This window comes from Muntiacus reevesi, chromosome 2, assembly GCF_963930625.1.
Source record: "Muntiacus reevesi chromosome 2, mMunRee1.1, whole genome shotgun sequence".
Lineage (NCBI taxonomy): Eukaryota > Metazoa > Chordata > Mammalia > Artiodactyla > Cervidae > Muntiacus > Muntiacus reevesi.
In genome coordinates this window covers 192,965,151-192,983,656 of record NC_089250.1, presented here as the reverse complement: position 1 = coordinate 192,983,656, position 18,506 = coordinate 192,965,151, and the positions used below count along the sequence as shown (strand labels likewise).

Sequence of the window (18,506 nt, the reverse complement as noted above, 5' to 3'; positions counted from 1 at the left end):
CAGGAAAGGAGTTGCAGGCTTCTATTAACTCTGAATACACACATTCTGGTCAATGACAGACTGGCAGGATTTAAACTATGTGGCTTTCCATTTTTTTAAAATTTAGAAAGGCATCATTTTTAAAAATAAGAGAAACAACTACAGAGAATAGCTATGTGATTTCTTAAGCACCAAAGACGCCCTCCCTGCAATTAACATAAAACCTGTAAGGTCATGTTCTCTGCCCAGCCTTTCAAGATTTTCTCTTTAACTCCCTGAGAAAATAAAAACCACGTCTGACAAAATATGATTCCCTGGAGGAGGGAATGGCAAACCACTTCAGTATTCTTGCCTCAAGAACTCTATGAACAGTGTGAAAAGGGAAGGCAGTTTTCAATTTTTCTCAGTTTGAAGTAAAATAAAGTAAATAAAGTTTGAAGTAAAATATCATTATTACCATTCAAATTTCCCCAATTGCTGGGGAAAATGGCACAGGGAAAGAACGGTATACCCAGGGATCTAAGGGTGCCTCAGGGTCAGAGCCTGGGTTTGTCTCCCCGAGGGCCTTCCCTGGCAGTCCAGTGGTTAGGACTCTGGGCTTTCACTGCCCAGGGCCTGGGTTCAATCCCTGGTCGCGGAACTAAGACACAAGCCGTGCAGCCAAAACCAACCAAACAAAACTTTAAAAACCAGAACCACCACCCACAGACGCACAGCAATTCTAAGGGACACGAGACGAGCCAGGCCTACACCTGCACTCGTGAAGCCTCTGCCAGAGGGGAAGCGACCACCAAGTTCACGCCTCAAGTCTCCCGAAGACGGAGGACGCCACGTGAACCCCAGGCACCACGCCACGTGATGCCGTCTTACCCCCACTTTCCGCAGCAGGTCTCCCACGATGTTGAGGGCTGATATCCGGGCTGCAGGCGTGAGGGGAGTCCCCCCAGTGGAGTCGTCCAGACCTGTGTGTGTAAAAGGACACACGCGTGACACCGGCACACCCAGAAAGGTCTGCATTATCGTCTCTGAATGTGAAACCCGGAGGTGGGTCCCTGTGCCCTCTGACCCCCAACGCGGCCGTGTTTCAATCACTAGGATGCTGCCGGACATAACGAGAATACCTGACGACCAGCTTCTCGTAGCCTTATGATGACTACACTCAGTATTTATCTTTAGATGCTAATCTTTGTGAAATAAAAAAAAAAAAAAATCAAAGCAAGTCCTCTGAAACTCTGAGGAACTCCATATGGCTAACTAACATTCTCAGCATCTGAACAAGGCCCACTGGTCAGGATTCCACCCCTCGGAGTCCCCTCTCTCTTCTGAGCAGGGCTCACAGAGCTCGGGCATCAGCATCACCCGTCAGAAACGCAGGATCTCAGGGCCCGCCCACACCTGTGGCATCGGAGGCCCAACTGAGGCACGTGCTTAAGGTGGGACCAGATGGGGACCCTGGCAACGGCAGTCTGTGGCTGCCGGGCACAAGCTGAGGGACAGGCCGTATGCGGTGGGGGCAGCCCGGAGCCTGCCCGCCGTCCGCCAGCTGTGCGATGTCAGGCCAGCTCCTCAACCCGGAGTCCCCGTCTCCGCATCCATCACCTGGGGGCAGGGCTTGCATCACTTGCTTCTTGGGCCTCGGTGCAACCCCAAGAAGGTCGTACGGACCCACAGAACACGGCGAGCAGAAGGGCTGGCAGCTCCTGAGTGCTCAGTAACTATTATTATTATTATTTGCTATTAGGTGGCCCAATCAGAGCCCCACAGCTAATCAATCAGCACAGGGGCTGGGCGAGCACTCCATTTCTTGGTTTTGGATGTATTGCTGGACCCACAAAATGTTTTCTCTTGTTACTGAAGTATTTGACTTGGGAGATTCCACATACAACACGAGGACTTCTGGCCTCTGGTCCTCACCAAAGGACCCATACCTCTCGCGGCTGAAGCAGAGAGGCACCGGCCCCTCTGGACGAGACTTCCGTTCTCAGTTTGCCGCAGACCCCACTGCTCCCTGTCGCCTCACATTCAAGAGGCCCCTCCCGCCTGCCGCCTGAGCCTGCCCCTGGGAGCTCCGCCTCTGCTCCCCGCTGCACCGCCTGGCCCCGTTTCTCTCTCACCCGGGAAAGCCTTGTGAAGCCAAGAGAACCCTCCCAACTCCCATCCCCCTTACCACGTCTTAAGGCCCCAGGAGTGTTTAAACTAGAGCTGGGTCCTCGATGAGCTACGGGGGTGGACGGCACGGAGCCAGTGGCCTGGACCCCTGTGTCTATCCTTTCGGCATCCACCGAGCTGGGCATGGGTGTCCTGGGTTTCTCCTGCTTTTGCTGCACAGCTAATTCCTGCCGCAAATCTAGGCGAGGAAAAGGATTCAGGTTAAGTCCTTGTTGTGGATGATGGGGCAGGAGGCAAGGGAGAGCAAGAACCACCACCAGAGTGAGAAACTCCGGTGGAAACCCTGAATGAAGCTGACACACGGGACCTTGCCCAGCAGGCTTGCAAGACCACACAATTTTTCTTTTGAGTAAAAACAAAAAGAATAAAAAAAAATTTTTTTTAAATTATGACTGTACTGTTTCCGGAAAATTCCAATGTATCAGGTTATACAGAGCACCAAGTGAAGACATGCCTTCCCAATCCACCCTCAAATACTCAGCCTTACTCCTGATCACTGTAACATGGGGGTGATTATTTCAATCCTTTTTCTCTGCATTTTCACACATACAGTTTATATATGCGTGTGCATATCTTTTAAGCATATAATTTTATTAAGCATAACTAGAAACATACATCCACTATCTACCTACTTTCCCCCTTCAATGCTATGTCCTAACAAGCTTTCTATGACATTTATATCTGTGTTATGTTTGTTTCAACAATTTAACATTCCACAAAATACATCTATGTAATTTACATAGGCAATTCATTACTGACGGACATTTAGGAACTGTGTTTTAAACTCGATAATTTTTCTTTTTAATCCCTCTTCTACTGGCTACACATTAGAAACCAAATGAATGTTCATAAACAAATAACCAGGACTTTAACAAAATCTCTTCTGAACCCAACTTGGATGACTTGCAAATGTGTTAGAAGGCTGGGGGAATTTCCTGGTGATCCAGTGGTTAGGACTCCACACTTTCACTTGACGAAGGTGTGTGTGTGATTCCTGGCTGGGGATTTAAAAGCCCACGAGCTGCATGGCATGGCCAAATTGAAAAAAAAAGACCTACCTCTAGAAGTGCTCCAAGGAGCAAATGCTGATGGGATTCCTGAGTTCCAAGCTACTTGCATTAGCAACCATCACATTTCAAAAGTAGAGGGCTGGCTAGCAAGTCCATCAGCAGGCATTCCCCCCCCCACAAAACTCCTGCTCCTGCTAAGCATAAAGCTGGTGATGGACTTAAATACCCACTAGGGGTCTTTACAGAGTTGGACATTTGACGCTTCCCAGCACAGGGTAGGAATCAAGCCTCAACCTGCCCAGTGTGATCCCCACTCTTGGACCAGAGCACCAAGAAGGGTGCAGATTTCCAGCAAAGGGTGTGCTGGGCGACACTGTGGGACAGGACACTCTCCGGCCGGGAGAAGGCATGACGCTGGTCAAACCCACGGACCAAAGCCCTGGCCGCCTGACCTCTGGCTTCATCCTTTAGTCGCTGAACAGATTCCAGGAGATTCTCCTTCTCGTCCAGTTCGCTCTCCAGGAAGGCATTTCTTTCGATGGCTTGATTCAAACGCTGTTCAAAGTCCTCCAGCGACATGATCGTGGCCCTGGGTGAGAGAGAAGCAAGGTTGCCCGAGGGAACTAACACATCTGTTATGTACCCGGGAGATGAGACACCCGGGGAGCAGGCCCCGGGTCCCGCAAGTCCTAATCCCAGAGATGAGCAGCCGCTCGACTTCGGGACCAGGCTCTTCACCTGCACAGCCTGTCAGCTCGCGAGGCGCACAAGGCTGTCCCGCGGGTTAACTGAGCATGTCCATACAGCACTTAAAACACGAGCCAGGACCCAATTAGGACCACAGACAGGCCCCGATCCAGTGCCAAGAGCAGCATGTTCCATCTTGTCTCAGACCCATCATGCAGTCAGCATTCAGAACATCCCACTAAGATGCATGTGCAATCTAATAACATGCATTTACATGGCTGAGAGAGGCCTTCTTTATCCCTCAGTTACCTTAACAAGTTAAAAAAGCTCCAAATGCCCAGCCCAGCTGCCCTAACGACCACTTATTTTGGATGGTGTAGGCGGGTCACTGGAATGCCATGTTAAAGGCACTGACAAGCGCAGCAATAAGGGAGTGTGTTTACCTCTGTCGGGGACGTTCCTGGTAGATAAAGATGCGCCTGCCAACGCAGGGGACACAGGTTCAATCACTGGTCCTGGAAGATCCCACAGGCTGCAGAGCAACTAAGCCCAAGTATCACAACTCCTGAGCCCACACTCAAGAGCCCTCACGTCGCAACTGCTGAAGCCCATGCGCCCCAGAGCCCATGCTCCACGCAACACGAGAAGCCACCACGACGAGCATCTTCATCATAATGAAGAGTAGCCTCTGCTCGCTGCAACTAGAGAAGGCCTGCACGTGGCAATGAAGACCCGATGCAACCAAAAAAAATTATCTTTAACTCTGTTTGGACAAGCTGCGTTCTCTGGGACTCAGTTTCCTCACATGCAAAGCAGAGGTGCCAGGGCAGTAACAGGACCTCCGCAAGGAGTGGGGGAAGTGGAGTAACACGCAAAACACACAACAGATGCTTCACAGATAAATCCAGCAATTCTTCTCACTGATTCCACGTTTCTCTCCAAAAGACCTTTCACATTCCCGGAATTGTATCTCATGGTGATTAAAAAGGTCTGGAATGAAGCCCTCCTGGCTCTAACATGTAAGGCTATCTAAGTGTTCTTAAGGAACTTGACCTCTCTGGGCCTCCAGGCCTTCAACAGTTAAGTGAGAGTCAATCATTCATTTCATCTATCAACAGATGAATGCATAAAGAAGCCATGGTACATATATACGGTGGAATATTACTCAGCCATGAAAAGGAGCGCATTTGAGTCAATTTCTAATGAGATGGATGAACCTAGCACCTGTTATACAGAGTGAAATAGGTCAGAAAGAGAAAAATAAATATCATATATTAACACATACATATGGAATCTATAATGACAGTACTGATGAACCTATTGGCAGGGCAGCAATGGGGACGCAAACATAGAGAACGGACTTCTGGACACTGGGTGCGGGGTAGGAAGGAGAGGGTGGGACGGGCGGGGAGACCATAGCATGGAAATATACACACGAACACGTGAAAAACACAGAGCCAGTGGGGATTTGCTCTATGACTCGGGGAACTCAAACTGGGGCTCCGGGACAACCCAGAGGGGTGGTGTGGGGAGGGAGGGGATACATGTATGCCTACAGCTGATCCACGTAGATGTATGGCAGAAACAAACACAATATTGTAATCATGCTTCAATTAAAAACAAATTTAAAAAACCATTCATCTCTTCAGCACTGCCTACTAAGTCCAGATTGAGTCCTAATGTAGGAACTAATGTTCCCACCTCAAAGCGTCTTCTGAAGTAAAGAAGATAAAGTTACCAAAAATGCCTGATTAAAAACAATAAAGGGATGATATTTATGAATACAAGATGGGAAACAGTTAAAATGACCCTAAGGCTGGCATGTCAAACAACAACAAAGATGCTACAGCTAGGAATTCATGTAACAACAAACGTCTAAGACTTAAGGCCACAGAGGTGTACTGAAATGCAAACATATGCTATTTATGAGGAGGAAGACCCCAAATCATAAAGAAATCAATTCTCTGTAAGTTATCTAACAAAGTTTAGCACCATCCTAATAAAAATACAGGCTTCCCAGGTGGCGCTAGGGACAAAGAACCTGCCTGCTAATGCTGGAGACATCAGAGACACAAGTTCGATCCCTTGGTTGGGAAGATCCCCTGGAGGAGGGCATGGCAACCCACTCCAGTGTTCTCGCCTGGAGAATCCCATGGACGGAGAAGCCTGGCGGGCTACAGTCCATGGGGTTGCACAGAGTCGGACTCCGACTGAGTGACTATCACTCACACTCAGCATTTAACAAAAATACGAACAGGCTTTTATTCAGGGTCTAGGCACAGGGGGACTGATTTGAAAAGTGATGAGATAACGAAACAAGAATGGCCAGGAGCAGAATGTCAGTTGGAAAAAAAAGAATGAGACCTTGGTATTTGTTACAACATGGATGGACTTAGAAAGTATTAAATCAGAGACAGACAAGTATCACATATTTCACTTACATGCAGAACCTAAAACATATTAATAAATGAATAAACACAGCAAAACAGGGTTACAGATACAGAGATTAAACAGGTGGTTGCCAGAAGGGAGGGGGTTCGAGGAGGAGAAAAACAGGTGAGGTAGATTGAAAGTGAAAGTGTTCATCGCTCAGTTGTGTCCGACTCTTTGCAACCCCATGGAGCGTAGCCCGCCAGGCTCCTCTGTCCATGGGATTCTCCAGGCAAGAATACTGGAATGGGTTGCCATTCCCTTCTCCAGGGAATCTTCCCAACCAAGGGATCAAACACAGGTCTCCTGCATTGCAGGCAGATTCTTTACCAACTGAGCCATCAGGGAAGCTAGATTAAAAGGGACAAAGTTCCAGTAGCAAAATAAATGTCATAGGTATGAAATATACAGTGCAGGGAATACAGTTAATAACCATGAAGCATCTTTGCTTGGTGACAGATAAAGTAGACGTCTTATGGCCATCATTTTGAAATGTATAGAAATACTGAATCACTATGTTATATAATAGTAACTGACACAGTAGGTCAATTATATTTCAAAACAAACGGATTTAAAAAAGGGATCATATTTGTGGTTTTAGGGGCCAAGGGAACTGGATGAAGATGTCAAACGTACAAACTTTTAGCTAAAACATAAATAACTACTAAGAACACAACATGCACATAATGATAATTAACACCAGTGTATCTTATTTATGAAAGTTGTTAACAGGCTAAATCCTAAGAGTTCTTATCAGGAAAAAAAAATTTTTTTTCCCATTTTTTAAATGTTGTATCTATAAGAGATGATGGGTATTCACTAAACATATTGTGATAACCATTTCATTATGTATGTAAGTCAAATCCTTGAGCTATATACCCTTAAACTTATACAGTGCTATATGTCAATTATATCTCAATAACAATGAAAGAAAAAAAATGGCCAGGAGAACTGTGAAAGAGAAGAGATCAGGGAAGCTAGTTTCACCAAAAACAAAGAACATGTTATTACGAAGCCTCAGTAATGAAGAGGGCTGCAGTGCGCAAGTTATAAGACCAGACAGGTCAAAGAGAACCAAAGGTCCAGAAATAGATCCAAATGCATATGAGAATTTAATTTATGATAAAGGTGGCATCACAAATCATGAAAAAGACAGCTGGTTCAATTTTAGGTCTGGGGACTACCAGGCAGCCACCTGGAAAAAATTAATGTTGGATCTAATGTTGCACCCTAAGATGAACTTCAACTGGATCAAAAACTTAAACTCACTAATTGGTCAAAATCTACCACTGGCTTCTGGAATGCCAGAGAAATGAAGACCAATTTCAGTGGCATTTCTGGCATTCCTGAACTTATGTGGATCAATAACCACCTGCCGGTATACACTCAGTTTGACTGGGTAATATCAGCAGGCATAGCACTTTGGTCTACTGTTACTTTGTGAATATTTGCTCTCAATTAAAGGTAAATATACTAGTTGTCACCTGAGCGACAAATAGCTCTATGTGCTTTATACACTGAAATTCTGTCAACTGATACATAAAAGCTTATCTATTTTATAAGAGTAAAATCCATAAAAGCATATTTATTATAGTAAAATGCTACAATACATAATGACTATGAAAGCAGTTAATCTCACAGACAGTTATGAGAAACTGAAAACAGGAAAGCAGAAAAATAGGTTTTCAGTAAATATTCATATTAAGAGATACATTTTCTCTTCAATAGAGGAGATTAAGAAGAGGTAGCAAGAATACACAGAAGAACTGTACAAAAAAGGGCTTAATGACCCGGATAACCACGATGGTGTGATCCCTCACTTAGAGCCAGATATCCTGAAATGTGAAGACAAGTGGGTCTTGGGAAGCATTACTGCAAAGCTAGTGGAGGTGACAGAATTCTAGCTAAGCTATTCCAAATCCTAAAAGATGATGCTGTTAAAGTGCTGCATTCAATACGTCAGCAAATTTGGAAAATTCAACAGCGGCCCCAGTACTGGAAAAGGTCAGTTTTCATTCCAATCACAAAGAAGGGCAATGCCAAAGAACGTTCTAACTACCGCACAACTGCACTCATTTCACATGCTAGCAAGGTAATGCTCAAAATTCTCCAAGGTAGGCTTCAACAGTATGTGAACTGAGAACTTACAGACATACAAGCTGGAATCAGAAAAGGCAGAGAAACCAGAGACCAAATTGCCAACATCTGTTTGATCACAGAGAAAGCAAGGGAATTCCAGAAAAACATCTACTTCTGCTTCATTGACAATGATAAAGCCTTTGACTATGTAGATTACAACAACTGTGGAAAACTCTTAAAGAGATGGGAATACCAGACCACCTTACCTAGCTCCTGAGAAACCTCTATGTGGGTCAAGTAGCAATAGTTAGAACCTTACATGGAACAAAGGAGTGGTTAAACTTGGGAAAGGAGTAACATAAGGCTTTATATTGTCACCCTGTTTATTTAAATTATATGCAGAGTACATCATGTGAAATGCTGGGCTGGATGAATCACAGGTTGAAATCAAGATTGCTGGGAGAGATATCAACAATCTCAGATATGCAGATGTTGCCATTCTAATGGCAGGAAGTGAAGAGGAACTAAACAGCCTCTTGATGAGAGTGAAAAAGGAGTGAAAAAGCTGGCTTAAAACTCAACAGTCAAAAAACTAAGATCCTGGTATCCGGTTCTATCACTTCATGACAAATAGAAGGGGAAAAAGTGGAAGCGGTGACAGACTTTGTTTTCTTGGACTCCAAAATCACTGTGGATGGTGACTGCAGCTATGAAATTAAAAGACGCTTGCTCCCTAAAAGGAAAGCTATGACAAGCCTAGACAGTGTATTAAAAAGCAGAGACATCACTTTGCCGACAAAGGTCCATATAATCAAAGCTATGGCTTTTCCAGTAGTCATGTATGGGTGTAAAAGTAGGACCATAAAGAAAGCTAAGTGCTGAAGAATTGACTCAATGGACATGAATCTGAGCAAACTCCGGGAGCCAGTGAAGGACAGGGAAGCCATAAGGTGGCAAAGTGTCGGACACGAATGAGCGACTGAACAACAAGATTTCCTGAATCATTCAAGGTTACCCTTTCACAAGGTCACCCTCTACTCAAAGTGCTATTTAATATTACAGACATACAAGCTGGAGGGACCAAAATAAATAAATAGTTGTTTGTGCTAAGTTGTTAGTGCTAAGAAATTACTATTCTTGCAGTAGACAGTCAAATTTTTCACACATAACTACTAAAAATTTATAATAATATTGGAAAGTTTTAAAGTGGGTTTTTGTTTTTTTTTTAAATACAACTTCAGCATTCCAGAACTTAATTCATTCTAAAATGATGATTTGGGTCTCTACCTGTTAGGGAATTTAAATAAATGGTTTTGTTTAGGCTTCAAAGACAAAGCAGAACAGACCTCTGACTTTGCTTCTAAGCTGCCTGGACACAGCCCTGACTGTCTGCTATGAGTGCAAGAAGACAGGAGACCAATCTTGAAATTGTTGCGCCCGTGAGGGGTCTTGGCCCATCAAGCCCCAGGCTTAACAACATTCCAAGTTTTACAAGAGAGAACAAACAGCATTAACATGAAACCAGGGCTGCAATTTGCTCACAGATTGATGATGAGGTCAGTTTGCGTCCTGGGATTATAAGCGCGAACCCCGAACTGCAATATTTGAAGTCTCACCCAGAGTGGACACACTGCCTGCGCCCTTTCCCCAACTGGGGCTCCAGATGTGCTGTCACGAGACTTCCCAGCAGTGTAGGAGTCTGGATGTCGGTCAAAACCCAGCACAGTAGCCTCTGCTGTGTCTGTTTCTCTTTTCTTTTAATGTTAGTATACTGAAAGTAAGCTAGATAACCTCTAATAAATATTGGTATGGTTTATTTGTATATAACAAGTGGCTTATTTCGTTAACAAATCTTCGAGCCTGAGACAAAAGTGAAAACTTCTGGCAAAACACTACCACATCTGATGGTAACATTCAACTATTCACCATTTGTAACTTTATTCCTACTCTGTCTCAGGTATTCCTTTGGAAAAGATGTAAGGATTCTTTACATACTCTAATGTACTATCTACAGATTATAAAATAAAGTCAAGCATGTATCTGCTGATACTTTTTATGTGGACCCATCTTTATATTTAGAAATGTCTCTTAATAGTAGGATTCCCTCATGGCTCAGATGGTAAAGAATCTGCCTGCAATGCAGGAGATCTGTGTTCGACCCCTGGGTCGGGAAGATCCTCTGGAGAAGGAAATGGCAACCCACTCCAGGATTCTTGCCTGGAGAATTCCATGGACAGAGGAGCCTGGAGGGCTACAGTCCGTGAGGTCACAAAGAGTCACACACGACTGAGCAACTAACACTCACTCACATTCAGCATTTATATAAACTATGAATCCAATGCATCTTCAGGAGAGAAAAAGAGAAAGAGAAAGGGAGAAGAACACTAGATGAAAATATAACTAACTGCTTTATAAACCTTGGATTGCAGACAAATTTGCCTACATAGAAATCCAAGTAACTTTCAACAGTAACGTATGCAACAGACAAAGATGGAAGACAGATGAGAAACTCCCCAACGCTTTAAATTCTCATCGTAGACAAATATACAAACATCCCCTGAAACTGATGAGAAAAAATAACTAGCAACCCAATCTGAAACTAGGCAAAGATAAACAGAGTTCACAGAAAAAGAAATAAAACAGTTATTAAACACATGAAAAGGAACTCAAGGTCATTCATAATCCAGAAACGTACCTATTTGTCACCTATTACACTGGCAGAAATCCAAAGCTTGAAAAATGCTGTTAGTGAAGCCAGTTGGAAAACAGAGACTTACACAGGTGTTGGGATGTGAACTGGTACCACGACAGAGCACAACCAGGGAAAAACTGTCAAAATTACACGCATATATCCTCTGACTCGGGAATCCCACTTCTGGAAATTTACTCTACAGACATTCACTGTGCAAGCAGTGAGTATCATTCACTACAGCAACGCTTATCACCGCAAAAGAATGGAAATGCAGCAAATATCCATCCACAGGGGGACAGATAAATAAATTATTATGTGTCATACAATACTAACCATACAATAAAATAGTATGCGCTTGGGAAGAAACCAACAACAACAAAGAATGCTCTGTGTCCTATCACAGAAAGACCTCCAAGATCTATTATGTGACAAGGCACTAGTACAATATGTACAATAGTGGGTACAGAATGCTCTTTTGTGGAAAAAGAAAGGAGGGAGTGGGGGGAATAATACAAATTTCTGTTTTTATTTGCTTGAATTTGAATTTCAGAACGCTAGCCCTCTGTCTGGTATTTCTGAATCACGTGAATGCACTCTCTCTTTGTGACAGGCTGCATGACAGCCCCCAATTCTTCACCCTCCCTCTATCCACACCCTTGCTTCAGCCCCACTGTGGGTGGAATGTACTTTCCCAGCCCTTAATGTGGCTTGGCCGTGTGACTTGTTTTCATCAATGAGTGGAAATGGTCGCATGCCAGGGGCTTGCCAGAAATCAGAACATACTATAAAGGCCACTGTACCAAGTCATTATGGAAACTGGAAGTGTTAGTCGCTCAGCTGCATCCAACACTTTGTGACCCCATGGACTATAGCCCGCCAGACTCTTCTGTCCATGGAATTCTCCAGGCAAGAATACTGGAGAGGGTTGCTATTCCCTTCTCCAGGGGATCTTCCCAACCCAGGGATCGAACCCAGGTTTCCCACATTGCAGGCAGATTCTTTACTGTCTGAGCCACCGGGGAATCTCTAGTCATTATGTTGTTGGCTGTAATTCACAAATCATACACTGGGTCAGAAGAGAAAAGAATCCTGCATTAGATTCCAGAATATACTCAGCTCTCCACACCTGTGGGTGGCACATCCTTGGATTCAACAAACTGCAAATCAAAAATTCTGTAAAAAAAAAAAAACAACAAAATCCAGAAAGTTCCAAAAAGCAAAACTTGAATTTGCCGCTCACTGGCAACTGTTTATGGAGCTTTTGATTGACTGTATTGTGTGTGTTTAATCGCTCAGTCATGTCCAACTCTTTGCAACCCCATGGACTGTAGCCTGCCAGGCTCCTCTGTCCATGGGATTTTCCAAGGAAGAACACTGGAGTGGGTTGCCATTTCCTCATTCAAGGAATCTTCCTAATCTAGGGATAAAACCTGTGTCTCCCATGTTTCCTGCACTGCAGGTGGGTTCTTTATTGCTGAGTCAGCAGTCTTGGGTTGTATTAGGTATTATAATTAACCTAGACATAATTTAAAGTATATGGAAGGCTACACGTAAGTTATACGCAAATACTATACTATTTCATTTAAGGGATTTGAGTATCCACAAAGTCTGGTATCCTCAAGGGTCCTGGAACCAATTCCCCCATGGATACCAAGAGACAACTGAATGAAAGGTTAACATGTGACAGAGATATGCTTTCAGAGGAAAACAGATGAAGTATTTAACACAAAGTACTGCCACAAGTGGCTATCTACCTAATGAAAATAAAATAGGACACACATTTATACTAGATACAAAAATAAATGCCAGGTGGATTAAAAGCATAAGTTAAAATAATTAAAAAAAAAAAACTTTCAAAAAAATTAAAGAGAATAAATACATTATCAAATGATCAATGGACTTCCCGGGTAATACAATGGATAAGAATCTACCTGCCAATGAAGGGGACACAGGTTCGATTCCTGGTCTGGGAAGATTCCGCATGTTGGGGAGCAACTGAGCCTGTGCATTGCAACTACTGAGGCTGCGTGCCTAGAGCCCGTGCTCCACAAGAAAAGACATCGCAATGAGAGGCTTGCGCACTGCAAGGAGAGTAGCTCCCCTCTGTCCGCCAGTCACTTGCTGCAAACAGAGAAAGCCTGTGCACAGTGAAGACCCAGCCCAACCGAAAATAAAAAAAAAACAATCAAGGGGATCTCCATAGTGAAGCCTGTAAATCTAGAAGCAATAAAAGGAGACATAACTGATGACCTAAGAAAGAAAAATATCTGTATGGAAAATCATACCACAAAGTCAACAGACAAAAGTTTATTCTGCAAAATATGTTTTCAAGACAGGACAAAAGATCAGTGGCAAAAATACATAAAGAACTTTTACAAATGAATTAAAAAAAAAACAGTTCCACTTCTGCTAATACTAAGGTAGCTTGTATCAAACCAAATGTCGTAGATTACAACTACAAACTCTGGGTAAAAGAAGAAAAACAATGATCTAACAGCCCTGGCAAAAGCTGGAAGGAAGCCAACACATGGAAGGAACAGAAGTGACTGGATCCTATATCTTTATAAGCTCTGTGTCTATGGCTTGGGTGATAAAAATCTACCACCTTGGGGGAGTCCCTAGTTCTGCATATAAACTCTTCCCCCATCTCTGACTGATCCAAACCATGCAGACATGAAGCAGCCTAATTAAAAGAATCAGATTTCAGCTATTTCCCAAAAAGGGGAGACAGAGTTTAGAGTGTGAGTTCAGCATACTTAATAAACAAACAAAAACATAACAGAATCCATAGCTTCTGTAACACATCATTCATAATGTCCAGAATGTAATCCAAATGACTAGACAAATGAAGAGCAAGAAACTGTGACCCAAAACTCAAGAGAAAAGGTGATTACAGGAAATCAACCCTGAGGTAACCCAGATGTTATAATTACCAGAAAAGGATCTTAAAGAAGCTATTGTAACAATGCTCAAGGATGTGAAGAAATAAATCTCAATAAAGCAATGGGAAATTTTAGATCTGAAGATAAAGTACCTAAAATAAAGCAGTACTGGAACTGACTTCCCACCAGAACTGGAGGAGGGAAGAAGGAGTCAGTGGACCTGAAACCAGATCAATAGAAATGATCAAATTTGAGGAACCAAGAAAAATAAAATTAAGAAAAGATATGAACAGAGCATCAGGGAACTGCATGACGATATGAAAAGGATCAACATGTGCGTCGCTGGTGTTCCAGAAGGACAGGAGAGAAAGAATGGGGCAGCAAAAACACTTGAGGAAATAATGACCAAAGTTAAGCTTGGCAAAAGATAAAAACCAAAGAAGCCCAGCAACCCCCATCAGGAAAAATACATACAAAACCTAGGAACATCACACTCAAACTGCTAAAAACCAAAAATAAAGTGAAACTCTTGAGAGCAGCCAGAGAAAAACACTAGGTTATAAACAGTGGAGTGACTATTAGGGTTACCACTAGCTTCTAACCCCCAGTAAGGAGTTCAAAAGACACCAGAACATCTTTAATGCGCTGAAAGAGAAGAGAACCAAACCAAACCCTGTCAACCTGAATTCCATATCCAGCGAAAATTTCCTTTACGAATGAAGGCAAAAGAAGGACATTTTCAGAAAAACTACAGAGAGGAGAATTCACCATTAGCAAACCTGCACCACAAGAAATCCTAAGGGAAGTTCTTCAAGCTGAAGGCAAATGATAACCAGAGGGAAACTTCAGGAAGGAATGAACCAGAAACCATAAACATACGGGTAAATATAAAAGGGTATCTTTTTCATCTTTCTTTCATGCATTAAAGCTATAGCATAAAGTTTGAGGGCAGTAAGTGAAAGTCTAAGGTTTTGAGACTGTTACATTTGGTTCACAGTTAACTAACTAGATTGAAAAGCTGAGCATTCAGTTCAGTTTGGACTGAAAAATTGTCCAAACTGATGGAACCATACACTCCTTATGATCGATGCATGTTGCTGTAATTTACATCTAAATGTTTTAAAGTGCTTTCTTAAAAAAAAAAAGCACCTGGCTCACAGTAGTTATTCAATTACTGTTATTTATTATTGTTAGTAATCTGCTAACTATAGAACATTGGTTTAAGAAATATTGTCTTATCACTGAAAGCAACGCAGATGTCCATCAACAGATGGATGGATAAAGATGTGGTATATATGTACAATGGAATATTACTCAGCCATAAAAAAGAACGAATTTGAGTCAGTTCTAACGAGGTGGATGAACCTAGAGTCTCTTATACAGAGTGAAGTAAGTCAGAAAGAGAAAAACAAATACTGCATATTAACGCAAACATATGGAATCTAGAAAAATGGTATTGATAAACCTATTTGCAGGGAAGGAATGGAGACGCAGATGTAGAGAATGGACTTGGGGACACAGTGGGGGAGGGAGAGAGTGAGACGAATGGAGAAAGTGGCATCAACACATATACACCGTCAGGTGCAAGATGGATAGCTGGTGAGCAGCTGCTATATAGCACAGCCTGGCGCTCCGTGATGACCTAGAGGGGTGGGATGGGGGGACGGGAGAGGGGGAATATATATATAAAAATATATACATAATTACGGCTGAGTTATTCTGTGGTGGAAGCCGGCACAATATTGTAAAGATTAAAAAACAAAGAAAGAAATACCGTCTTATCTCAGGGCCAACTGAGCACACGCTTGTCCTTCCGCCCAGAATATTCTCACCCCGTACTCTTCCCCCGGATAATGCTGAGGCATCCCTCGGTCTTAGCCTAAACGGCATTTCCTTAGAGAAGCCTTGCCCAGCATCCTCCCAGCAACGGACAGATGAACATCTCGGATCACACGCCCCCACAGCACCCTGGACCTGCAGCACTTCCGCTTGTTGTCCGTTTCCCACGAGGCTGCAGAGCCAAGGGCCCTGGCTCTGCCCTCTGCTGAACCCCCTACCCTCGACACAGTGTCTGGGACCCAGAGACAGGAGGACCCCAGAGCTCCCTTCTCCTTCCCCTCACACCGTTTGGCTCTTTCCAGGTCGTCGTTGGCTTGCTCCAGCTCTCTGATGTACTTCTGCAGTTTATCTTTAATGGCTTTCGTCTGGGCAAGGTCATCCTCCAAGGCTGAGATCTGCCGGTAGCCTTCAGAATGCTGTGTTTTAAACTTCTCCTGAAGGACAGAATTGACACTGAGTGAATGACTTAAGACTCGCAACAAGGATGTTTATTTCCTTTCCCCGTCATCTCCTTAGGATGTTGAAGGTCAATCCTGGGACGTACTCTCTCCCATTGCGATGCACGTGTATGGTTCCTAGCCACTGAGCATCCGTTCCTCCCCTCTGCACAGCCCGCCGGCACCCCAATTTCTTGAGGACCTCTCAGAGCCTCCACCACGGCCAGGGGACAAGCCTAAGCTCAGTCAGGAGAACCTTCTGTCCACAGACATGGGCTCTTAAGCAAGTGAGGGATGATGGGGGGAGCCAGGAGCTGTCCAGTTCCAAGTGCTTCCTGAGCATCTGTCTGCACCTGGCCCCCTCCCACAATGGTCCCTGCCGCCTCTGGTGTCCAGAAGCCCCCAACCATCTTAAGCAGTCATTCTGTGCAAGGTATCCACAGCCATAGAAAGCATCATCAACCTCTCTGAGCCTGACCCGCAAGAACAATACTGACGCCCTTCACGTGACATCCCTGGGTTACAGGGACAAGATCAGGAATCCCAGTGACTTTGGTGCTCATGCCTCACAGTCAGAGCAGGACTGTGTTCAATGACTGCTCTGACTTTGTGACCCAGGACGCTCTCCCGGTGGCATGGGGTATTTAGAAGGAACCTGGGCACCTCTGGGGAGGGGGGGAGAGCAGGGAGGCAGGGGGAGGAAGGAGGAAGGGAAGAGAAGAAGGAAAAAGCCATAACTGTTGCTTTTACCAAAAGAAGCTTAGTGACCTGGCCGGTGCTTTCCGAGGCAAGGAACAGCCCAGACGAGTTCTCAAGAATCTGCTGGCCCCAGTGACAGCAGCTAACGTGTACTGTGGGCTTCCCTGGCGGCTCAGTGGTAAATAACCCACGCCAAGCAGGAGATGGAGGTTCGATCCCTGGGTCGGGAAGATCCCCTGGAGCAGGAAATGGCAACCCACTCCAGTATTCTTGCCTGGAGAAGTCCATGGACAGAGGAGCCTGGCGGGCTACCGTCCACGGGGTCTCAGCGACTAAACGGCAACATTTACCACAGGCTACTCTGCGCGAGCCTCTGGGCTCAGGACACCCCTCCCGCTGCCTGACTGAACGCCATTTCCGAGGTGTGAGAACTGAGGCTCAGGCCCATCGTCAGCCCAGAGTCACCGGGAGCAAACAGCTGAGCCAAGACCCATCCTGGGCCACCTGGGCTCGTGATCGTGGAACGACAAGGCTCAATGGCCCTGGACCACGTCCACCTAGGTTCACAGAGGAACTGATCACACGCGTGTGCATACACACTCACACACTCCCATGCTCTCCCTGTCTGGCTCCGTTTTCAAATTATTGTCTGTCGTCCAACAACCTCACCAGCCTTCCCCCGTCTACACAGAGGAATGAAGACACTCCCTGCCCACAAGAAAGGCCTGAGCCTAATTTGAAAGTTAAAAACAAGCCAACTCCTGTCTTTCCTCAGTCAGTCCGTACACAAAGCTGTTGCTAAGAACAGTGTGGAGGCTCTGGGGAGGGTGAGGTAATGGTACCCGGGGCCAGAAAGGCGTGGCCAGAGCCTCCGTGAGAGGAGAAGGGCCTCAGGACAGACAAACAGACGTTACAGGGCAGGGGTGTCCGTCCTCAGCCACTCAGTCTCCTCAGATGCTCTGCTTCCTGGCTGTGAGCACGGGAAGCATCTCAACTCCGACAAGCAGGGGCCGAGCCGGCCCAGGCTCGGGCCAATTCCGAGGCGTGGCTCTGATTGCGTCCACCCTTGGCCTGGGTGCACCCCCCAAAAAAAACAGGAGGGTACAGGATCCCAGGTCATTAACCTCAATTTCTACGCGGGTTCCCAAAGGACGCGGTTAACAGGGCTTGTCCACCAGCACAGAGATTCAAATGATGTCCTTTGAACGTGGGGACATGAAAAAGCTGTTGGGCTTTCATCTGGGGCTAATTATAATAAACTGTCAGCTGATGGAGGCATCAATAGACACTCTGTTGGATCCCTTACAAGCTTTTTTATTCATCTTGCGATGAATAAGCCAGTTGTCAAGGAGTCCGACTCAGTTGAAGACTTTTCTCTTTGGTGACAGAAATATGTCCCGCGGGCCGTTTTTCACTCCGAGGTCGTCCCCTTCCTCTCCCTGTGGCTCACAAACCTCACAGAGAGGTCTTCTGCCAGTTCAAGGGCTTAGTCTGGAAGTGGCTAATTACTTAGCAAATGCACATTTACCAGGATCTGTGCAAGTCCTCCTAACCTCTCCAAACCATGGTTCAAACCACCAGTCTTCTGGCCCTGAGTCCCCTT

At 44.9% G+C, this 18,506-nt stretch overlaps 1 protein-coding gene across 4 annotated transcripts in view; it reads right to left on the bottom strand.

Annotated features, from left to right (window-relative positions):
- Positions 1–18,506, bottom strand: part of NDE1 (nudE neurodevelopment protein 1) — a 39,234-nt gene that overhangs the window by 3,411 nt on the left and 17,317 nt on the right. For all 4 annotated transcript variants that reach the window (XM_065924393.1, XM_065924394.1, XM_065924392.1 and 1 more), the window contains exons 4-7: positions 16,053–16,201; positions 3,611–3,747; positions 2,147–2,326; positions 850–941 (exon numbers count right to left, since the gene is read on the bottom strand). In XM_065924393.1, coding sequence (XP_065780465.1) covers positions 850–941; positions 2,147–2,326; positions 3,611–3,747; positions 16,053–16,201 — 558 coding nt within the window. The remainder of the gene's footprint in view (positions 1–849; positions 942–2,146; positions 2,327–3,610; positions 3,748–16,052; positions 16,202–18,506) is intronic.